Consider the following 23,763-nt stretch of genomic DNA (forward strand, 5'->3'; position numbering starts at 1 on the left):
TGAGGAGGGCTGTGAGAAGATAAGTGGGTTGTGTGCATGGGTGGCTACTCAGAATTGAGACTATTATGGCAAAGGGGTTCAGTATTTGTGTTTGGTATTGCAGGTCCTGCCTTTTACATCTGAGTCAGATGAGTGTGTGAGGTGAGGCAGGGAGGTAACAACAGGGGTTGTGGGTTGGTCACTTTTTGCAAGCACCATGTTAATTTGTCTCTATTGTACTCCTAGGTCCTGGAGGGCAGGAGAGGCCTGGCATCAGACTCCACAATCAATTTGGAGCATGCGAGCACAATGTTGAGGAGCATTGGAGGAGGCAGAGGGCTGGTTTGGAACAGGCTGGCATTGCTGGCTGGAGTGGTGGTAGTGACGACCAGCACAGTGTGTTCCCATTTGTTTGTTTGTTGTAGAGGATGAAGAGGAACTTGGCAACTGCGGCAAGATCCCAGGACTTTGATGTGGGAGTTTGGAACATCGATGCAGTCTTGAAACCCATGGCACTATGGAAGCTAAGTAGAGAGACTTCTGTCTGGGACCTGAGGGTGGCAGACAAGGTCAGGATAGCAGGAGGGGGTTGAAATGTAGCATGGGGCCGAGGGAAAGGCAGCAGGGTATTGTGCAGCTGGATCTTACCTTTGGCAGGGAAGGTCCATCTTGACAGCGTTATGGAGTGCGAGTGTCCCTGTTTTGCACCAGCGCTTTCTCAAATCCCCATGTCTTCTTCTCTCCTTTAGCTGAAGGTGCTCAGTGCACTTCTTGGGCCGCGTCATTTGGATCCTGATGGTTTGTGTCTGTTTCTTTAAGTGTGGGTCAGGAGTTCATTTTCCAGTTTTCTAAGTGTAAAGCACGATAGGGCTTTTGTCTCTGAGTCAGTACACTTCTGGGGCTTTGCTCCAGGCTGCCTTCGAAGCTCGGTTCTCTTGGCATCCCTGTTAATTGGATAGGAATTTGTCACTGCATCTTCACGCTTGTAGGTCTTGAAATCAGGCTTGTTGCGCGTCTGTCGTGTCAGTTTTGGTGGTCAGCGTAGGAATCGTTTGGTCATGTCAGACATTGGTCCGGGGCTCCTTAGTGACAGCAATGCGGGTGGAACCCTTGCGAAGCTCACGGTGAGCTGAAGAGGCCCAGCACAAGCTTTCCCTCCTGGCTCTACGGCTGTGGGAGTAGAGGCCAAACATTCGTGATCTACTCACTCTGCTGCTGGGCAGCCTAGGGCGAACACCTGAGAGTTTGGATTTAAACGGACTTTTAGGTATGAGAGCGAAGAGCAACAGCAATGAGGGGGCACCGTTACAAGGCTCACTGTGTGCTGAAGATGCCCAGCAAGAGTTTTCTAGCCTGCTTCTCCGGCTGCAGGAGTGGAGGCCAAACATTCTTGCTCTACTAACTCTCCCGCTGAACAGCCGAGAGCGGGCACCGGAGTAGTTGGTTTCAAATGGACTTTTAGGCATGAAAGCGAGGAGCGAACGCAATGTGGGTGGCACGGTTGCAAAGCTTACTCTGTGTTGAAGATACCAAGCACAACCTTTCTATCCTGGTTCTTCGCCTGTGGGAGTAGAGGCCATACATTCATGCTCTACTAACTGTGCTGCTGGGCTTCCCAGAGTGGGCACCAGAGAGGTTGGATTCAAATGGACTTTTAGGTGGGAAAGCAAGGAGTGACAGCAGTGTGGGTCGCACCACTGAAAAGCTCCCTTTGAGCTGAGGAGGCCCATCAGCAGCTTTCCCTCCCAGATCCTTGAGTGAATAAGCACAGGCTAAACATTCATGCTCTACTAAGTCTTCTACTCCTCAGCCGAGAGCGACCACGGGAGAGGTTGGATTCAAATGGACTTTTAGGTGTGAAAGCGAGGAGCGACAGCAATGCGGGTGGTACCGTTGCAAAACTCACTGCGTGCTGCAGATGCCCAGCATCATCTTTGACGATTGTGTTCAACTCACTCTGCTGCTGCTCAGCCGGTAGAGGGCGCAGGAGATACTGGATTGAAATCGACTTCTAGGAAATGAACAGGGGATTGAGAGCAGTATGTGTCACCTTTACAAAGTTCTCTGTGTGCTGAAGATGCCCAGCACCAGCTTTCTGTCCTAGCTGTTCAGATGTGGGAGCAGAGTCCAAACATTCGTGCTCTACTCTGCTGCTGCTCAGCCGAGAGCGGGCACAGGACATGTTCTGTTCAAATGGACTTTCAGGACATAAATTGAGGAGGGACAGCAATATGTGTGCCACTGTTGCAAAGCTAACTGTTTTCTGAAGGTGCCCAGCAACAGATATCCCTCTTGTCTCTTCGGCTGTGGGAGCAGAGTCCTAACGTTTGTGCGCAACTCAGCCTGCTGCTGCTCAGCCAGGAGAGGGCACATGAGATTTTGCTTTGAAATGGACTTTTAGGACATAAAGAGAGGAGTGAGAGCAATGTGTGTGTCACCATTGCAAAGCTCACTATTTGCTGAAGATGCCCAGCACCAGCATTGTGTCTTGGCTCTTCGGCTGTGAGAGCAGAGTCCAAAAGTTTGTGCTCAACTCAATCTGCTGCTGCTCAGCCTAGAGCTGGCACAGGAGATGTTGGATTGAAATGGACTTTTAAGACATAAAGAGAGGAGTGACAGCCGTGTGTGTGTCACCTTGTGTTGTAAGTCTGTGGTGAGATAACAGGATTTAGTGGCCCCACTAAACATGAATGAGTTATTTCACACCATCCTTCTCATTATCAGTTAGTTTAGAGACAGAGACTCCCAAGCATCTACTACCTTGGGATACTCCCTGTCTGCCCATCCTGCAATAAATTTTGCAGGAAGGTCACACTATTTTAAATCTTTGCTAGTTATCAGAATTATTACAGATATAGCTGGTTGTGTGATTACTGGGGCGTCCAACTGTGCCAAAGGTGAGAAGTACACTGTGAGAAAGACTGCTTATTTCACCTTGAAGATCCCTACTCAAAAGAGGAAGACTGTTTACTTCATCCTCAAGACCCCTGCCCACAATCACCTCAGAGCCGTGGGCAGACGCCAAGAGGAAGAGACTTATGATAATAAATTCTTGGAGCTAGTTATAATATCCCCCGCCTATACGTGGGAATTATGAATATGTATGTAACTAATGTAATAGTGAAAGTATATAAACTTCTAACAAATACTAATCACTCACGCCCCTGGTTACGGTCATGCGCCCAGAGCTGTTGCTTTTGCTTTATTGACTTTGTCCCTCAATAAAACCTTGTTATCTCTTTTAGAGGAGTGAGTTCGTATATCACAAAGCAAGGAGCGACAGCAATGTGTGTCACCGTTGCAAAGCTCACTGTGTGCTGAAGATGCCCACCACCAGCTTTCCCTCCTGGCTCTTTGGCTATGAGAGCAGAGTTCAAACATTCACGCTCTACTCTGCTGCTGGTCAGCCAAGAGCTGGCACAGGAGATTTTGAGTTCAAATGGACTTTTAGGAGATAAAGCAAGGAGGGACAGCAACGTGTGTGTCACCGTTGCAAAGCTCACTGTGTGCTGATGATGCCCAGCACAAGCTTTCTGTCCTGGCTTTTCAGCTGGGGGAGCAAAGTCAAAACGTTTGTACTCAACTCACTCTGCTGCTGCTCAGCCAGGAGCTGGCACAGGAGATGTTGATTTGAAATGGACTTTTAGGATAAAAAGAGATGAGTGAGAGCATTGTGTGCATCACCTTACATAGTTCACTCTGTGCTGAAGATGCCCAGCATCAGCTTTCTGTCCTGGCTCTTCGGCTGTGGGAGCACAGTCCAAATGTTTGTGCTCAACTCACTCTGCTGCTGCTCAGCCAGGAGAGGGCACAGAAGATGTTGGATTCAAATGGACTCTTAGGAGATAAAGTGAGGATTGACAGCAACATGTGTGTCACCGCTGCAAAGTTCACTGTGTGCTGAAGATGACCAGCATCAGCTTTCTGTCCTGGCTCTTTGGCTGTGGGAGCAGAGCCCAAATGTTCGTGCTCAACTTACTCTGCTGCTGCTCACCAAGAGCTGGCACAACAGATACTAGATTGAAAGGGAGGTTTAAGTGGGAAAGCAAGGAGCGACAGCAATGTGTGTGTCACCATTGCAAAGCTTGCTGTGTGCTGAAGATGCCCAGCGTCAGCTTCCTGTCTTGGCTCTTTGGCTGTGGGAGCACAGGCCAAATGTTCGTGCACTACTCACTCTGCTGCTGCTCAGCAGAGAGGAGGCACTGGAGATGTTGCATTAAAATGGACTTTTAGGAGATACAGCAAGGAGTGACAGCAACGTGTGTGTAACCGTTACAAAGCCTACTGTGTGTTGAAGACACCCAGCACTAGCTTTCCCTCATGGCTCTTCGGCTGTGGGAGAAGAGTACAAACTTTCATGCTCTACTCACTCTGCTGCTGAGCTTTCTATTGAATGCCCAGAAACAGCTATCTGCTCTGGCTCCTCCACTGGATAAGAAGATGCTGTCTGTTCACACTTCGAGAGATTTGCTTCTACACTTTTTGGCAGGAAGCTGAGGAGCATTGACATGCTGGTGACTCTGCTGCAGTGTTCCCTGCCTGCTTCTGACGATCATTAGCATCTTTCTGCAGTGGATCCTCAGATCTATATTCGTTAGCTGAACGTTTGGATTCTGTGAGCACTCAGCCTGGAACTTGCGAGGGAACAACAAAGAGGAGCAGTAGGATGATGGACTTTACGTTAAAAAGGTAGTGCACTTTGGATGTGGCTTACACTGGAGCACATCTCACTCTATGCTGGTGATTCCCAGCACCAGCTTTCTGGCCTGCCACCTCCAGTGTGTGAGCAGTGGATGGAGTCTGCTCTTGAATTCCCAAGAACTGCTATCTGCTCTGGCTCCTCCCCTGGAGAAGCAGATGCTGTCTGTTTGCACTTTGAGAGCCTTGCTTCTAACGTTTTAGAAAGGAAACTGAGGAGTATTTGAATTTTGGTGACTCTGCTGCAGAACTCCGTGCTTGCTTCTGATGACCACGAGCAGCTTTCTGCTCTGGCTCCTCATATCTGTATGCATTAGCTGGAAGTTCTCAGTCTGTGAGCACTGCACCTGCGTTTGGTGAGGGAACATCAAAAAGGAACTGTAAGATGGACTTTTTTTATAAATGTTGTGTGCTTTGCCATGTTGCTGAAACTGGAGCGCAGCTCACTCTGTGCTGGTGATTCCCACCACCAGCTTTCTGGCATGCCACTTCCACTGCGGGAGCAGGGGATGGAGCCTTCCTTCATTTGAATGCCCAGAAACAGCTATATGCTCTGGCTCCTCCACTGGAGAATCAGAAGCTACATGTTTGAGGTTCCATAGTCTTCTACCATTTCAGGCAGGAAAGCTGGGATGCCTTGACATGCTGATGACACTGCTGCAGAGCTGCCTGCTTCCCACTGATGCTGCAGAAGCTGTATGTTGGCACTTGGAAAGCCTTGCTTCTGCTGTTTTAGACAGGAAGCTGAAGTGCTTTGAAATTCTGGTGACACTGCTGCAGAGGTGCCTGTTTGCTTCTAATGCTGAGGAGCAGCGTTCCACTCTGGCACCTCCACTGGAGAAGCAGAGCTGTATGTTTGCACTTTGAGAGCCATCCTTCTACCATTTTGAGCAGGAAACCTGGGGTGTCTGGACATACTGGTGACACAGCTGCAGAGATCCCTGGTAACTTCTGTCTATGAACAGCAACTTTCTGCTCTGGCTCCTCGGATCTGTATGCATTAGCCAGACATTCTTAGTCTCTAAGTGCTGCGCCTGGATCTTGCAAGGGAACATAAAAGAATCTCTGTAAGAAGAGGGACTTTACATTACAAATACTGTGCACATTGCATGTTGCTTACACTGGAGCACAGCTCACTCTGTGCTGGTGATTCCCACCACCAGCTTTCTGGCCTGCCACCTCCACTGTGGGAGCAGGGGATGGAGCTTTCCTTCATTTGAATGCCCAGAAACAGCTATATGCTCTGGCTCCTTCACTGGAGAAGAAGATGCTCTCTGTTGGCACTTTGAGAGCCTTGCTTTTACCATCTTAGAAGGGAAGTTGAGGAGCCTTTGAGGGTAGGAAGCAGAGACAGGACACCTGACCCAAACTAACCAAAGGGATATTCCATAACACAACACATCATGCCCAGTATATAAACTGGGGGCAGTGACCCGGAAGGGCTAGATCAGTGTTCAGTCGGGCTGGGTATAGGTCGGCGGGTGGTGAGCGGTTGTATTCTCTTCCCTTGTTATTTCCCTTATCATTATTCTTATCGGTGGCAGCAGTAGGGCTTTGTGTTATACATTAGTTACTGGACTGTTCTTATCTAAACCCATTCTTTCGATTCTTCTCCCCAACCCTCAGGGAGCAGGGGTGGTTAGAGGGGGAATTGAGAGCTACACTGTGTGCTTCTGATTTACAGCTAGGCTTAAACCACGACAGGGATACACAGGATCTGAGGCCAGTTGTACCTCAACTGAAAAAGAGATACTGGCAGTCTATGAAGGGGTTTGAGCTGCTTCAGAAGTGATTGGCACTAAAGCATAGCTCTTCCTGACACCCCAGTTGCCTGTGCTCACTGGATGTTACAAGGCAACGTCTCCTCTATACAACATGCAACCAATGCTACATGGAGTAAGTGGGCTGCAATAATTACACAACAAGCTCGAACAGGAAATCCCAGTTGTCCAGGAATTCTAATGAAGTCATCATGGACTGTCAAAGATTTTGGAATGTCACCAGAGGAGGAGGTGATGGGTGCTGAAGAGGCCTCACCATATAATAAACTGTCAGAAAGTGAAAAGCAGTATGCCTTGTTTACTGATGGGTCCTGACGTATTGTGGGAAAGCATCGGAGATGGAAGGCAGCTGTATGGAGTCCTGGACAAGTTGCAGAAACTGCTGAAGGAGAGGGTGAATCAAGTCAGTTTGCCGAGGTGAAAGCCATCCAGCTGGCCTTGGACATTGCTGAACAAGAAAAGCGGCCAGTACTTTATTTCTATACTGACTCATGGATGGTGGCAAATGCCCTGTGGGGGTGGTTGCAGCAATGGAAGCAGAGCAACTGGCAACGCAGGGGTAAACCCATCTGGGCTGCTGCACTGTGGCAAGATATCACTGACCGGGTGCAGAACCTGGTGGTGAAGGTACGTCATGTAGATGCTCATGCACCCAAGAGTCAGGCCACTGAGGAACACCAGAGCAACCAACAGGTGGATAAAGCTGCTAAGATTGAAGTAGCTCAGATGGACTTACGGGGTGAGTGAGAGGGAGACTGCGTGGCTGGGCTTAAACCGCAAAAACAGGAAGCTGGGTTGCTGTTCAGACAAGAATGTAAGTGAGGCAGAAAAGGGTCTGGCTCTGTGGCAGAAGGTCCAGCCTTCAGTCACTGCTGGTTATGTTCTTCAGATGAAGCCATGAATGCATCAAGAAGAGAATGCTACAAGGAGCAAATCCCCAAACCAAGAATTCTTCCCATCTCAGTCAGTGCTGAGGGGCTTTAGCAATACTGTGTTCACAATCTTGTGTTTTTAGGCACCTAAACTAATTTATTGCTTGTTAGGGTTATGATGCCTCGAACTCTGATATGCAACCTTCCCTGATATATTATTCTGCCACAAGCAGAGCTGCTGAGTAAGTTGTGCAATACCCTGCGTAGGCTGAGGGAAATCACCTAGCTGAATTTGCAAAAAGTACCAGCAATTCCTGTTTTAACAGCAGTTTGTACATAGTCGGAAAAGCACTGAGGGCAATGCTTAACCTTTCCTTACAAGTGAAGTTTGCATGCAGTTCTCAAGGTTCAGAAACATCTCTACACGGAATTACACACGTGCATTTAAACCTATCGGTCAAGTGCTAGGAGATAAATTGCTTAACAAACAGGAAGAGTTACAGTATTAACAATGAAAAGTACATGAATGATGGTCACTGCAGAAAGAAGGTGACATATTTGGCTACAATAGGATTTGTTTGACTTTGTCAGCTGCTGGTGCCCTGTCACCTGTCACAGCTAGTTCAGTCTTCAGGGCCCCCAGCACTTACAGTCTTGCAGGGATCGACCCCGCACCTAGGGGATGCTCTTCTGGGCAAGAGTGGAGGTGACCTCTGGCCATGGCTCATGCCTCTCTTTCAGGCTCAGCCAACCCGTGCAGACTGCCCGGGCAGGAGCAGCCCTTCCCCACAGCCTGGGCACCCCCAGTCCCTCAGGCACCACCAGCAGGTATGGCACTCCTCTCTGCTCTGGCACCCAGCATCTTCCACACCTTCAGCATCCTGAACCCCAGGTACTCCCGGAATCCCCACATCCCCTGTCCCCTCCGCAGATAGGGCAAGGAGTTGGTGTTCCTGACCTGATCTGGCTGATTCATGCCCAGCAGCTCCCCTTTCCAGACAAGTTCTCAAAGGCTTGGTGCCATCTCTCTCGTTCCACCTCCTGGAAGCAAGACCTTTCCTGATTTTCAACATCATCCCGCCAGCACAGCAGCTCACCCCATGGGGAGTGCCCTGGCCACAAGCTCTCCATGTGCCTGGCACAGAGCCAGAGGATATCAGCAGTGGGGCCAGCTCAGTGGGTGTTCCTGGAGGATCCCCCCAGCTCATGGTCTCAGTCACCCATGCAGGGCTTCAGAGGGCTCCATGTGGCTGCCTCTTCAACCCCTGGGTGTTCCAGAAGCTGTGGACTGTCACCAATGTGTTTCCACCGCACAGCTCCATGCTGGGCCAGGTGCTGCCCTCTGGGGCCTTGGGGACTGTGGGCAATGACATCTACCACAGCTTCTCTGCTGCTTCCCATGGCGATGTCTCATAGAGGGTGTCCCTCAGGGTCCGTAGTAGTCTTTGGAGGACAGTGTCCTCAGGGAAGTGTTCTCTGAAGTCAGCCTCATGGCAATGGCTCCCTGGAGATTTGCCTTCGTGATTACATTTTCCCCCTTCTAAAATGAGTTGAGGGGGAGTACCGCAGTTCTTCATGTCATTTATTATGTATTCCTAGTGGACCAGTTTCCCTGGACTTGCACGCAGCTCTACAACTGCATGTGTCTGCACACACACAGGCTGTCTGCAGCAATTTATGGGATAACGGTTAGCAATTCCTCACCCCAGTCCTCAAGGTAATGAACAGAAGAGTCTTATCCCAGCTCTTTCCCACTCACTTTTCATGATTGAAATAACACAGCAGTCAGGTGAAGCTCCTGATGACTGGAAAAAAGGTAATATAACCTGCATTTTCAAGAAAGGGAAAATGGATGACCCAGGGAACTACAGACCAGTCAGTCTCACCTCTGTGCCTTGCAATATCTTGGAGCAGATTCTCCTGGAAGGCATGCTAAGGCACATGAAAATCAACAAAGTGCTTGGTGACAGCCAGCATGGCTTCACTAAGGGGAAATCCCTATGATGGGGCTACAGAACTGATGGACAGGGGCAGAGCAGTTGATGTCATCTACCTGGAACTGTGTAAGTGTTTGACACTATCCCACACGACATCCTTGTCTCTAAATTGGAGAGACATCAATTTGATAGGTGGAGCACTCAGTGGATAAAGAACTGGCTGGATGGCCGCACGCAAAGAGTTGTGGTCAATGGCTCAGTGTCCAGCTGGAGACCAGTAACGAATGATGTCCCTCAGGGATCAGTGTCAGGAACAGTCTTGTTCAATGTCTTTGTCGGTGACATGGACAGTGAGACTGAGTGCGCCCTCAGCAAGTTTGATGATGACACCAAGCTGTGTGGCTCGGTTGACAGGCTGGAGGGAAGGAATGCCATCCAGAGAGACTTTGACACACTCATGAGGTGGGCAGATGCCAACCTTATGAAGTTTAACCATGCCAAGTGCAAGGTCCTACACCTGGGTTGGAGCAATCCCAGGCACATCTACAGGTTGGGCAAAGAAGAGATTCAGAGCAGCCCAAGGAGAAGGACTTGGGGGTGTTTGTCAATGAGAAACTTAACATGAGCCAGCTTCAGTGTGCACTCACAGCCCAAAAAGCCAACTGTATCCTGGGCTTCATCAAAACGAGTGTGACCAGCAGGTCGAAGGAGGTGATCCTGTCCCTCTACTCTGCTCTCATGACACGTCGCTTGCAGTATTGTGTAGTTCTGGTGTCGTCAATATAAAAAGGACATGGAACTGCTGGAACAAGTCCATAGCAGGGCCATGAGGATGATCAGGGGACTGGAGCACCTCACGTATGAGAAAGTTGGGCCTGTTCAGCCTGGAGAAGAGAAGGCTGCGTGGAGACCTCTTAGCAGCCTTCTAGTATCTGAAGGGGGCCTATAAGGATGCTGGGGAGGGACTCTTCATTAGGAACTATAGTGATAGGACAAGGGTTAATGGGTTAAAACTTAAACAGGGGAAGTTTAGTTTGGGCATAACAAGGAAGTTCTTTACTGTGAGGATGGTGAGGCACTGGAATGGGTTGCCCAAGGAAGTTGTGAATGCTCCATCCCTGGTGGTGTTCAAGGCCAGGTTGGACAGAGCCTTGGGTGGCATGGTTTAGTGGGAGATGTCACTGCCCATAACAGGGGGTTGGAACTGGATGATCTTAAGGTCCTTTTGAACCTTAACTATTCTATGATTCTATCCCTCAGGCAACGGATGGTGGAGTCCCAGTTCAGCTCCTCATATGCAATGGATATTGGAGTCTTATATCAACTCCTCCCACCCATCTCTGAAACAAAAGATGGATTTCCAGCTCAGCTCAGCTTCTCAGACCAATGATGTCTCACACCACTCAGTGTCTCAAAGATTGTTCTGGATCCTGGTGGTTTTAGAAAAGAGATAGTGCAAAAGAGGCCAAGAAATGAAAAGAGCAGTAGTTTAAACTATTTCTACAACCAGTGGTTTCTGTGGACATAGTAATCTGATTTGCTTAGTTCCACCAGGAGAGGCAGTAGCTACAAATTGCACATTTGTTACAACACTCCAAATTAATTGAATGGGACAAGATAATACAAGGTAAAAATTAAAATCATTGAAAAAGCCATGTAAGAAACAGAATAAATTTATTTAACCCACAGACCTCCAGGAAGCCAGGAAAAAGGGTCAAACTCACATCCTTTCCAGGAACATGAGCCAATTTTCAAATTCTGGATGTGATTCGGTTTGCTACTTAACCATTATAAATTTTCAAAAACAACTGAATAATTTAGTTTGCCACAAGCCCTCCCTTCCATGGCTCGCAGGTAGTCGAGAACCATGCAATGTTTAAATTTTGCTGTCCCCATTTTCCTGTCCTGCTTGGCTAACAGATCAAGGGCACAGTTCATTCGTAACCAGATAATGCAATTTAAGTTATAAATAGGTTCTCGAGCAGAGCTGACCAGTTCCGTAGGATTCCCGGTAGCCGGTCTGTCATGTTTTGTTATTTGCTACAATATTGGATTAAAGACTGAGCCACATGGGGGCCACCAATTCGTTCACTGCATTTCCTGGAATTACAATATTTGCAATTTAATCAGGCATGCACTTCCTTGCTGGGTGGTTGTTGAGGGGTCTCTGGTGGTCTTCACTAGTCTTCTTCATTCGACCCTTTGATGAACCTCTGTGCTTACACACGTACAAAAGACTTTCATGAATTACTTGACAACTACATCCAATTGAGGTCAATTTGCTCTGATTTGTTCATTACCTTGAAGAACCAGCCCCATTGGCTGTGAGAGCAAGGGTTGGACATTCGTGCTCTGCTCACTGTGCTGCAGGATGGACAGGAGCGGACCCTGGAGACTCAAATGGACTCAAATTGGACTCAAATGGACTTTTAGGTGGGAAAGCAACAAGCTAGAGCAATGCAGGTGGCACTATCACGGAGCTCACTGTGTGCAGAAAAGGCTCAGCAGCAGCTTTCTGTCCTGGCTCGGTTGTTGGAACAGGGGCCGGATGTTCCTGTCCTGTACTGTGTGCTGCATGACAGCCAGGGTTGGGCTTCATGTAGGTTGCACACAAGTGGACTTTTATGTGGGAAAGCCAGGAGCGAGAGCAATGCAGAAGGCACTGTTGTGCAGCTCACCTCGTGCAGGAGAGTTACAGCAGCAGTTTCTGTCCTGGCTCTTCAGCTGTGGGAGCAAGGGCAGGACTCTGCGCACCGTGCTGGGTGACAGCTCCGGGCAAAGCCTTCCTCTTCCCTGCTCCCAGGGCTTCCAAGAGGTGGAAGAAGATGGAAGAGGTGCCGGGTGCCCAGCAGTGCAGGTTTGCAGGGAGTGGGGTGCTGTGGGGTGATGCGCCCCATGTGCCATCCCCAATCCCTTCTCCTGGGGAAGAGGGTCCAAGTGGGAGCTGAGACCACCCGCTCTGTGGAGGATGCAGTGACTTTGGGAAAGCCCTCGGCCGCAGCAATCTCCGCTGCTCTCTCCGGGATCCAGCTGGAGGCGGCTTTTGAAGAGGACTAATTCCCTGGTGAGTATTGTCTCGGTGCGATATGGTAGACCCCAGCATTTGGATTCTCTGGTGCTGACACTGTGGAGGAGTCTCCCCACAGCCCTCTGCACCTTTGTCCTCACCTCCTCATCCTCGCCCTTCTCCTCCTTGTCCCTGGAGAATGTGGAGGACTCGGGGCTGGACTCTCCATCGCACCCCTCACCTGGACTCTCCCTGGACTCCAGGCCTTGAATGCCGCAGCCGGCTATGCTGCAAAGCCCCTTCCTCAAGCAGGGCAGCCTCCCAGAACTCCTCCCGCTGGCGGTTGCCATCCCTGGCACCGAGGGGCTGTGGGGAGTCTCAGCGCGGGGGCCCTGGGATGAAGCAGCCGCACAGCAACCTGACAAACCCCCTCGCCTGACCCCTTCAGGGAGCCACTGCCATGGGTCAGGACCCGCAACCCCGGCAGGGACCAGCCCCATCCTTCCTCCAACTCAGCTTCCTCCTCTTCATCCTCCTTTCCAGCACCTCCCAGGAGGGAGTCCTCCAGCCCCTCGGCATGGACCTACCAAGGGTCGGGGTTGAGGCTGAGCGAGGGCATCGCTCCGTGGCTCCCCCCCCACAACCAGCTGAGTGACAGTGTTTGCAGGAGTTGCTCCCATTACCCTTAATTCTGTGTCCCCCCCCGCCTAGGGTCTCAACTTAAGAACAGGTCTGAGACAAGACAAAACTCATTGCATGGTTGAGACCCCATACAGGCCCCCTGGGGAGCTCTGCCATGGTAGCATCCCAGCGCCCAGCTCCTCATCACTCCATCTCCCAACTTCCAAGGATACTCAGTCCCACTTCGAACCCCAAAAAACCCATGTACCGTGGCGACACAGTTCAGCAGTGAGGGCAGCACACTATCAGGTGTCGAGGTGGAGCTGGCGAGTGCTAGGCCGCATGTCACTGGTCAAGAAGAGGTTTGCTACAGGGTAGAGCTAGAAGAGGGCCATGAGGCAGAGTCAGGGCCCTCTCTTCATCCGCTGTGGCCCCTAGGTACATGGAGTCCCTTCCTTGGAGAGAACAGGGTCTATTCCCCACTCTTTGGTTTGCATGGGGGCCCCTTTCCTAGGGTGCACAAGGGTCCCTTCCCTGCTCCTCATGGCTTCAGGGTGCACGGGGTCCCTTTCCCAAGGTGGATGGGGTCCTTTTGCCACTCTATTGGGTGCATGGGGTCCCTTTTCTTTGGTACACAGGGGCCCCTTCCCTGTTCTCTATGGCCCTGGGGTTCATGGGTTCCCCTCCCTAACACCTGAAGCTCCATTGTGCGATACCCTATAGCAGTGTCCCATAGGGATGCCCAGCTCAAGAGGGTGCAGTTTGAGCCCTAGCCAGTGACCATCCCTGTGCTGGATACACGCCCCCAGCCCTTGCAGCTGCCTCTCACTCCCTTTTCTCCATAGGGATCTAAACTGACTCCCTCTGGGGTTACCCCTTGGTTGTGTGTGAAACACTGGATGAAGGCTGGTTGGGGAGGGGTTGCTGCCATGTGGGAGCTGCCCTTATCTCCCACTGCCCCTCCTGGTCCATGGATGTCACCACATCCCCTCCGCCCTCCCCTGTGCTGCTCTTTTATTAAACATTTAATTTTCTAATCCCCACCCCTCCTCCTCTCCCCCCACCCCATTGGCACCTGCCTGTGTTGTGCCCCAGTGCCCGACCCCATGGCCTCCAGGCTGCTCCATGGGAATGGGGCTCCAGGGATGCGGGAAATTGAGGCATGGAATGAGCAGCACTTGGCTGAACCCTGTCCTTGCACCCAGGGGTGCTCCTGCCCAACCTGCAGCTGGTGGATGGATGGAAGGATGGAGGGAGTGATGGATGGAGGAAGGGATGGATGGAGGGGTGGGTGGACGGAGTGATGAATGGATGGATGGATGGATGGATGGATGGATGGATGGATGGATGGATGGATGGATGGATGGAGTGATGGATGGAGGATGGATGGATGGATGGATGGATGGATGGATGGATGGAGTGATGGATGGAGGATGGATGGATGGATGGATGGATGGATGGATGGATGGATGGATGGAGTGATGGATGGATGGAGTGATGGATGGATGGAGTGATGGATGGATGGATGGATGGATGGATGGATGGATGGATGGATGGAGTGATGGATGGATGGAGTGATGGATGGATGGAGTGATGGATGGATGGATGGATGGATGGATGGATGGATGGATGGATGGAGTGATGGATGGATGGATGGATGGATGGATGGACGGACGGATGATGGATGGATGGATGGATGGATGGATGGATGGATGGATGGAGTGATGGATGGATGGATGGATGGATGGATGGATGGATGGACGGACGGACGGATGATGGATGGATGGATGGATGGATGGATGGATGGATGGATGGAGTGATGGATGGATGGATGGATGGATGGATGGATGGATGGATGGATGGATGGATGATGGATGGATGGATGGATGGATGGATGGATGGATGGATGGAGTTATGGATGGATGGATGGATGGATGGATGGATGGATGGATGGATGGACGGACTGTACCCAGCAGGAACCGAATCCCTGCAGAACATCCCTGTCCCTCTGGGGCTCAGTGCTCCCAGCTCCAGGAGAGGTGCAGGGTGTGGATGGCCCCAAGCTGCCTCTGCAGCAAGGTACCAGTGGGCTCTTGGGGCGTTCTCCAGGGGCTCAAGCTCCTTGCAGTGCAGCAGGGTCCACACCAGTGCTCCCACCACTGTTTGGTGCTGATGAGCTCTTGTTGGGGTCTCCATGTGCTGCCCAGGGGACCCCTGTCCTGAGGCTTCTTCTCTGAGGGTTAGGGTTGCTCACAGCAAACCCGGACACCCAGGACCACAAGGGGGGACCCCTCTCTTCACTGTGAGGCCAGTGTGATGCTGAGCTCCAGCTCCCATCCTGGGCACTGCCAAGTGAAACCGTCTTGCCCCTGGCCCCATTTCTGCCTGATTTCACCCCAAATCTTCCGTCCCATGGCCAGAGGAGCCCTGAAGAACTGGATGGAAAGCAAACAAACCAAACTTTACTAGAACCCCAAATCCCACTGTGGTGGAGTTAGTGACAGGCAGAAGAGGGGAAAAAAGGGGGAGCCAGAGTGGCACTACATGGGGAGGGTGATGGGGAGCATGTCCCTGTAGCCAGTAAAGCCAAGTGAAGCATCCACATGCTGTGTGCCTGGTGCTGGGGAGGGATGGGGGGAACTGGGGTCACTTCCCTCAGAGTTTGCTCCGTCCATCCCGCAGCACCTCAATCCTGGGGACCAGCTCTCCAAAGGTGGGTCTGGCACTGGGGGTGAAGGCCCAGCAAGTCAGCATCAGTGTGTAGACCTGGGGGGACGACACAAGGGATGGTTCCATCAGGTGCAGCGCGGTGGTGCCCCCCCCCCCCCCCCCCCGAGTCCCCACCAGCCAGGGCAGGGCTCTCACCGCCTCAGGACAGCCACATGGTGCCGGGAGGCGCCTGTTGTCCTTGAGGAGCTCCAGCAAGTGGCAGATGATCTGCGCCGTCTTCTCAGTGCCCATCATGCGGAGGAACTCCTGTGGGCAGGGGGATACCCATGGGCACAGGGCTTATACCAAAGGCAACAGGTCCAGGGTCAGGCTTTCACCTCTGAGGGGCTCCTGATCTTGTTGCTGTAGGTGAAGAGCTCATAGAGGAGGACCCCAAAGCTCCAGATGTCAGATGCTTGAGAGAAGACATTGTCCGACAGGGACTCGGGTGCATACCTGCCACGGGGAGGATACTGAGCACCGATTGCTGAGGGACCAGCACCACAGCTTCCCTCCAGCGGCACCTCACCAGAAAATGGGGCTCTGGCCGGGCTCCCGCACCACGTAATAGTCCTTGTCCTTTGGCAGCAGCTTGGCCAGCCCGAAGTCCCCAATCTTGACATGGGTTTCACTCTCCACAAGGATGTTCCTGCTGGCCAGGTCCCTGTGCACACAACGCTGCGCGCCCAAGTACTCCATGCCCTGCCCAAGATGCAGCCGCTCACAGCAACCCAGGGACTACAATCTCTTCATCCCCATCTGTCCCCACCCCACAGGGCAGAGTGGGACCCCTTTGATCCCCGTGGTCCCACCTTGCAGATCTGCCAGGCGTAGAGGAGCAGGGCCCTGTGGTCCAGGCGGGGCTGGTTCTTCTGCAGGTAGTCCCGCAGGCAGCCGTTGGGCAGGTATTCCATCACCAGCCGCAGCCTGCGGCATCCTGCAGCCACATCCATCACACTCCAGCTGGGATGCAGGGAAAGCATCCCTGCCCACTCCCTGCCCTATGCTCTCACCCCGGCTGTAGCAGAGCCCCCGGTACTGGACGATGAAGTCGTGCTGCAGCGAGTGCAGAATCTGGATTTCCCTCTCAAAGTCCCTCAGCTCCTTGGCCGAATCCTGCTGCAACTTCTTCACAGCCACCAGCTCACCCGTGCTGTCACCCAGAGGGTCATAGCGGCACAGCTCCACGCTCCCAAAGTTACCCTGGTGGGGATATGGGATGCTGGGGTTCCTTGATGATGGGGGTCCCCATCATCTTCCCAGTGCCCTTCCATGTGCCACACAGGGCACAAACTACTCAGCTTCACAGGGCAAAGCAGAGGATGTTTCATGCCCCACATGCCGGCAAGGAAGGGTGTGGAGGGGGTGCAACTCATGCCCTAATTCTGGGGCTCCCTCTGCCCCCACTCACCTTGCCCAGCAGTGAGATGTACTTGAGGTGCCGCTCCTCAAAGCATGCGGGGTCCTGGCACATGGCAAGGGGCTCGCACCCCCAGAAGCTGTCCCGCAGCACCGCATCAGCAGGGGACAGGTCTGAGAGCAGTTCATAGTCTGGGGGAGGCAGGTGTGAGGGCCCCAGGGTGTTCAAACTCCATTACCCCCCTTCCCCATGTCATGGGCTCACCGGAGGTAATGAGGCTGTTGAGGTCGCGTATGAGGGCACGGAAGCAGGGCCGGCACCAGGGCTCATAGTCCATGCACTGCGCGATGAGCGTGGCCAGCTCAGTCCACTTGGGTGCAGGGAGCTGGAGGTTACTCGCATAGAAATCCAGCTTCTGCAGGGGGGGAGATAAGTCTCAGGCTGGTTATGAGGTGCCCGGCCCTGTGACCCCCGCAAACAGTCCCTCACTGGGCTGTGCAAACCCCTCACACTCCCCAGGAACCAGATGGTCTTAAGGTCCTTTCCAACCCAAACCATTCCATGGCTCTATGGTCACTCAAAGGGTGAGGGATGTCAGGCTGGGGCTTGGTTACTGCTGGTGCCTGCAGCACTGGACCCACAACCACCTCAACACACCCTGAGGATGGGGAGAGCCCTGCAAGACCCTAGCACTGGTTGCCATGGTTGCCATGGCTGCCCGTCGCCCCAATGATGCCCCTTCTCTGGGGTGACCAGAGCCTCTTTCAGCAGAGAAATCCCAGGGTGGGATGGGCAGTGGGTGAGTGAGCAGAGCCCAGGCACAGCGGGATCTGGCAGGAGGGTTGGGATGCAGCAGGATGGGGCAGGAGGATGGGACAGGAGAGTCAGGATGCAGTGGAATGGGGCAGGAGGGTTAAGATGCAGCAGGATGGGGTGCAGAAGTGCCAGGATGCTGTGGGATGGGGCAGGAAGGTCAGAATGCAGCAGGATGGTGCAAGAGAATCAGGATGCAGCAGGATGGTGCAAGATTTTCAGGAGGCAGCAGGATGGTAGAGGAGGATCAGGATGCAGTGGGATGGTGCAGAAGGGTTGGGATGGAGGGACAGGGCAGCCTCACCTTCTGGGGCTCCAGCAGGCTCACAGGCATATTCCCACCACTGAAGATCTCCCAGAGGGTCGCCCCGAAGCTCCACTTGTCAGCAGGCAGAGCCAGGCTCTTGGGGTCCCGGAGGCACTCGGGGGCCAGCCAGGGGATGCGCTCCACCAGCACTGCGAACAGGGGCCCTGCTTAGCACCTACCGGGGGAGGTCTGGCACCCCCAGCCCCAGCACTTACTGTCCTTGGTCAGGATGGAGACGCTGACTCCAGGGTCATTGAGTTTTATGAAGGGGAGGCTGCCGCTGGCCACATCCCCCTCCCGCGTCAGCAGCACCTTCTTAGCTGAGATGTTGCCGTGCGTGATTTTCTTGTCCTCCTGTGGAGGGGAGAAGGATCAGGATCATCAGTGCAGCCCCAGCCCATGGGGCAGCCCCATGCATGAGGCTGAGCTGGTCCAACCAGGGTGACCCAATGGGGATGTGTGGGAACTGTGGGGATGTCGATGCACATGGGTGTTTAGGACCTATGGGACATGGTTTCATGGATGCTGAAGGATGCAGATGCACAGGAGCTATGGGACACGAATGTGCTGGAGCTGCAGGACATGGATGCATGGGAGCTGCTGTACATGGATGCATGGGAGCTTTTGGACACAGATGCATGGGTGCTGTGGGACATGGATGCATGGGTGCTGCAGGACACGGATGCATGGTGGCTATGGGACATGGATGCATGGGTGTTGTAGGACATGGATGCATGGGAGCTTTGGGATGTGGGTCCAAGGAAACAGGAGAGCCATGGAATAAGGACACAGGAAAGCCATGGGATAAGGACATGGGAAAGCCATTAGATAAGGACATGGGAGAGCCATGGGATAAAGATGTGGGACAGCCATGGGATAAGGACTTGGGAGAGCTGTGGGAAGTTGGCCTACAGGAGCTGCAGGACACGTGAATGCAGCTCACCAGGTAGTTGAGGGCATATGCCAGCTGCTTGGCCACCTGCAGCTTCCAGCTCGTCGTCACCTTGCCCTCACCTTGATTCTTCTTCAGGTAGAGATCCAGCGGTCCATACCTGACGTACTCCTGCACCATGATACCTAAGGGGGACAGAACAGTCAGGTCCAGCACATTCACATCCCATGGCTCCTGCGCATCACCCCAGCGCTCACTGTCCTTCCCAAGGCTGACGCCGTGCAGCAGGACCAGATGTTTGTGGGAGAGCTGGCTCATGATGCTGGCGGCCTCCAGGAAGGACTGGATGGGAGAGGAGAGAGACTGGCTCAGGGGGGGCCATGGGGACCTGTCCCAGTGCTGGGTGCTGGGGCTGCTGCTGCCTCACCTCAGAGCAGTTATGGTGGCTGCTGTCCATCACCTTGAGCACCACCGTGGTCTGATGGCACCCGTCCTCCCCCTGGTCCCGCTTGATGCCCTTGTAGATGTGGGTGAAGGAGCCCTGCCCCAGGCTCTCGCCCTGCAGGAGCAGGGGACACTGGTGTAATGGGGGTCTGTGCCCGTGTGCTCCATCCCACCATTGCCTCATGGCCCCCCTCCGTACCCGAACAAGGCTCTGGGGGTCGATCTTGTGGAACATCATTTGGTTGAGGCTGCGGTGGGGAGCACAGGGGGAGCTGGGGGGGTGGGGGCAGCTGCTCCGCACGATCAGCAGGTTCGACTTTTCTGGGGGGAGGGGAACGGCTGTGACACACTGTGACCTCACACAGTCTGCCCTGTGATGTCACAGCCCGCCCTGTGACATCACAGCCCACTCCATGATGTCACAGTCCACCCTGTGATGTCACACAGCTCATCTTCTGCCATCACAGAGCCCCGCTCTATGACATTCTGTGACATAATGCAGCCTGCCCTGTGATGTCAGACAACCAGCTCTATGATGACTGCTCTGTGACACCATCCAACACCCCTCTGTGATGTCATTTGATGACATCATGTAGCCTGCCCCGAGAGACCACAGTGGTGACACACAGCCACGTGGCATCACACAACCCATGCAGTGACATCATGCCCGGTCACCTCTGGGCTGGGGGGGGCAGCAGGCAGCCAGGCTCATGGGGGCACCCTCCGCCTGCAGCCCACAGTGCCTATAGGTGCCCAGCAGCTCCCGCAGGCTGCAGAACCGCCGCGGCATCCCCGAGAGCCCCCAGCTCCCGTCCTTGTCCCTGCGGATCAGGCAGCGCTTGTAGTCCCGGACGGAGAGTGTCTGCAGGGGGAGAGCCTGGCTCAGCGGCACGGGGACCCGCAGCAGCCCCCCAAGTCCCACAGCAGCTGCCGCAGGTCCGCACTGGTGCCAGTACCGATGCTGGTCTCACCTCGGTGCACACGGTCAGCAGGAGGCTGTCAAAGTCCTGTGGGCTGCGGCGCAGCAGGAACAGCCCCGGATGGCTCCCGGCCATCTTCAGCTTGTTCACAGCGAACTCGGAGCTGCAAAAGGACCCCCCACATTGCTCAGCTCTCCACCATGGCACTGCAGTGGGCCCAGCATCACCCGGAAGTGAGCAGGATGGGGACCGGTGTCTCCAACACAAGTGATTTCTTCCCCCTCCCTCCACCACCCGTGGGTTAGGGTGAACAAAGGAGAAGTCTCGGCACCCACCTGATGGGCCCATGGCACTGGTTCTCCAGGTCCTCCAGGAGCCGGGGGGGGGCCACCTCTTTGCAGAAGTAGTGGTGGGCATCAGCCGTCAGTCGGTAGTAGCCGTCGATGAGGGTCACGAAGGAGCATGCGTCCCGCAAAGAGGGGAACTCCACCTCCTGCAGCAGGGCTGGGCGTCAGCCCCACGGCACCCCCAGCCCCTGCTCCATGGGGATCCCCCAGACCCCACCCCCAGCTCACCAGCACCCGGTTGTCTGTCTTGGTGAGGGTGACAACGCGGTTCTCCACAGCGACCCCGTCCCCACTCGCCTGCTTGATGCTGATGTCGGCGATGTCGGGGAAGTCACAGAAGTGCTGTCGGCTCTGAGGGACACAACCAGCACTGACTCCACATTCCCACCCTCATCCCACCACCCAGCGCGGTTCCACCCGCACCTCGGAGCCGCTGCAGCTCCAGAAGATGCCGTTTTCACCGGCCACATGGATGGTGATGTCTGTGGCAGAGCCGGTAGTGCGCACAAGGAAGCTCTCCTCAGCCCAGCGCCGCTGCAGCCGCTCCAGGTCCAGCAGGTACTTGAGCTTCAGGCAGCACCCATCAGTCTGGCAGCCCCCGAGCTTCCGCAGGGATTTGCTGAAGCGGTGCCGGATGCGCTTGCGGGTGAGGAAGCTATGCTGTTGGATCTGGCACCGCAGCGGCACCGGGATGCAGGACTTGTAGCTGCAGGGATGGGGTGGTGAGGCAGTGGTGGGTGCCAGGCTGTCACAATGGGTGCTGCTCTGTCCCCATGGGTGCTGTGCTCTTCCCATGGGTTCCAGGCTGTCCCAATGGTTCCAGGCTGTAACCATGAGTGCTGGGCTGTTGTCACGGGTTCTGGGCTGTCCCCACAGCTCCCAACTCACCTGACATGGCTGAAGACCTCGCTGGGACTCTGGTGCTTCTCCTTGGCGATGCGCAGCATGTCCAGCACAGCCAGGCCCAGGCACTCCTCCTGCTGGGGCAGGCTCAGCACCATGGCCATGCGGCCCCCGATAAAGTCACTGCGGGACTGGGGAGGGCAAGGAGCTCGAGGGGGTTCCTTGTGCCAGCCCCCTGCACCCTACACTTGAGGTACCCCAGGCACATCACATCCTGCTCCAGGCTCTGGTTTCCTGCTGCTGCCCAGGAGCTGGCTCTGTCCTGGGGCATGCACCCCCCCCCCAGGGAACACTGTGACCCCCATATCAGCAACCTGGGGTGACCCAGACTCAGTGTGGGATGCTCCAGCTGAGCTGAGGAGGAGGACCCATGTCCCACAGGCATTGTGGTGGGTGCTGGAGGAGGAGGAAGAGGAGGAGGGTGGCATGGCTCTGGGCAGTAAAGTATATTGCCGCCCCGAGGTTAACACGTACCACACCCCTGAGATGCCACATGGGACTTCACCTGTGGTCCCCGGTGCTGGGGACAGGGATGCCAGCCTGAAAGGGCTCACCTGGGCAAAAAGGTAATCAATGACGGGGTAGTCCAGGACAGGGCTGGCCCGGTCGTTCAGCAGCTGGAAACGGTGGGACTGCCCCAGCCCACACCAGCTGGGGAACAAGAACCTGATGGAGAGAGCAGAGGAGGCCTCAGCACCACATCTCCCACAGTGCATAACCTCTATCAGTCTTCAGAGACTCCCCAGGGAGCCATGCTGGGGCTGTACCTGATCCTGTATACCACGACCTGGCTGCAGGACTCATCGACATTGAAGAGGTGGTTGGGAGGGAACCAGCAGCTCAGGTCCTCAGTGGCCAGGGAGAAGAGCGGGTGGTAAATGGGCAGCACACCTGGGGACAAGAAGAGTGCCGTGACCCTCCCAGGGGACAGGTACATCCGGCACCCACGGCATCAGGAGCCGATAGGCACAGCTGGTACCCGCGGCACTGGGGCTGATTCTCACCGCAGGCTTTGGCAGCGTGCACACAGAGCTCCTCGGCCGTGTACTCGCCGAAGGTGAAAGTGAGGACACCAGCAGCGCCAGGGGGCACCCGGTGGTACAGGTACACTTGGAGGGTGCCAGTCTCAGTTGAGGAGAGGCTGCAGGAGCGCTCCCCGATCAGGGGCGTCTCCTCACCCAGCGGGGCCATGGTGGAGGCTACAACAACAGGGGGAGCTCAGCTGTGAACCTCACCCCCTTCCCCATCAATTTCCCTTTGCATCCTCCCTGGAATCAAACCCAACCACCGCACCCGCCGCACCTCCATTGCTGGGGTCAGCCTGTCCTGGTGAGGATGAAGGGGAAACTGAGGCACACAAACTGTTTTGCAGGCATGGGTATAAACCCACCACCCCCTGCTGCTGTCTTTGTTCCCATGCCCTGAATCGGTCCCAGGAATGGACAGAGGGGACTCAGCTTCATCTCTGTGATCAGCCGGGCTGGATGGACCTCATGAAGCCCCCTGGGCTGGAACGGTACCTGCTCCCGAGTGCTCTGGCCCTGAGGAATGGGTCTGGCTCTGGGCTGCGCCACTGGATCAGGGCTCCTGGATTGGGGTTCTGCAGTCAGGGTTCCTGGATCAGGGTCCTGGTCGGGGTTCTGGGGCTGTGTAAGCTGCTGCTCAGAGCCTATGAGGAAAGGAGAGAGTCAAAACTCCCCTTGGTGACTTCCTTCCTGCCCACAGCCTCCTCGCAGGCGGCTTCCTGGCAAGGGGGGGGGCAGTTTGGGGTGCAAGGCAGAAAGGAGCCACCCGAGCTTGTAGGGACTAGCCGGGGGGTGAAGGGGCAGGGAGTGCGGCACCCCACTTGGTGCTGTGCACCCCACTGGGCACCCCAATGGACCCAGCTCCTTGCTGGTCCTGCCACAGCATCTGGTGCTGTGGGTACCACAGGGGTGGGCAATGCTCTGCCAGGGCCCCATCCTGTCCCACCCCACTGTGCAGAGTAAGGGGCTAGGTGCTTCCTGCCACCCACTGCACCCCATTGCTGGAACCCTCCCTGCCCCACTGAGCCCCACTGAGATGGGCTCAGCCCCTTCACCCCAGTAGTGGCCCCGTCAGCCCAGCCCCATGGTGCTGCTGGTGCTGTTGTGCCTTTCGGGTCACCATGGGGCTGGTGCATGACTGAACCCCG

At 54.5% G+C, this 23,763-nt stretch overlaps 1 protein-coding gene across 3 annotated transcripts; it reads right to left on the bottom strand.

The window, feature by feature from the left end:
• Positions 1–15,335: 15,335 nt before the first annotated feature.
• Positions 15,336–23,313, bottom strand: JAK3 (Janus kinase 3). Of its 3 annotated transcripts, XM_062634367.1 has the most exons (24): positions 23,111–23,312; positions 22,595–22,789; positions 22,358–22,481; positions 22,145–22,256; positions 21,576–21,721; positions 21,111–21,393; positions 20,916–21,038; positions 20,676–20,833; positions 20,392–20,503; positions 20,096–20,282; positions 19,620–19,741; positions 19,404–19,535; positions 19,234–19,318; positions 19,028–19,161; positions 18,300–18,438; positions 18,082–18,233; positions 17,229–17,379; positions 17,016–17,155; positions 16,618–16,807; positions 16,417–16,541; positions 16,134–16,306; positions 15,943–16,060; positions 15,761–15,871; positions 15,336–15,661 (listed from the first exon to the last, which is right to left on the bottom strand). In XM_062634367.1, the coding sequence occupies exons 2-24, from the start codon at positions 22,779–22,781 to the stop codon at positions 15,551–15,553; spliced, it is 3,315 nt and encodes a 1,104-aa protein (XP_062490351.1). In that variant the 5' UTR covers positions 22,782–22,789; positions 23,111–23,312; the 3' UTR covers positions 15,336–15,550. The 3 variants fall into 3 exon arrangements, with proteins under 3 accessions (XP_062490351.1, XP_062490350.1, XP_062490349.1); XM_062634366.1 differs by having other exon boundaries at positions 16,134–16,342; positions 19,028–19,318; positions 22,595–22,911; positions 23,111–23,313; XM_062634365.1 differs by having other exon boundaries at positions 16,134–16,342; positions 19,028–19,318; positions 22,595–22,916; positions 23,111–23,313.
• Between the last annotated feature and the right edge of the window lie 450 nt (positions 23,314–23,763).

Source organism: Pezoporus occidentalis, unplaced genomic scaffold (assembly GCF_034315485.1).
Source record: "Pezoporus occidentalis ecotype Australia unplaced genomic scaffold, CSIRO_AGI_Poc_V1 ctg424, whole genome shotgun sequence".
NCBI classification, from domain to species: domain Eukaryota; kingdom Metazoa; phylum Chordata; class Aves; order Psittaciformes; family Psittacidae; genus Pezoporus; species Pezoporus occidentalis.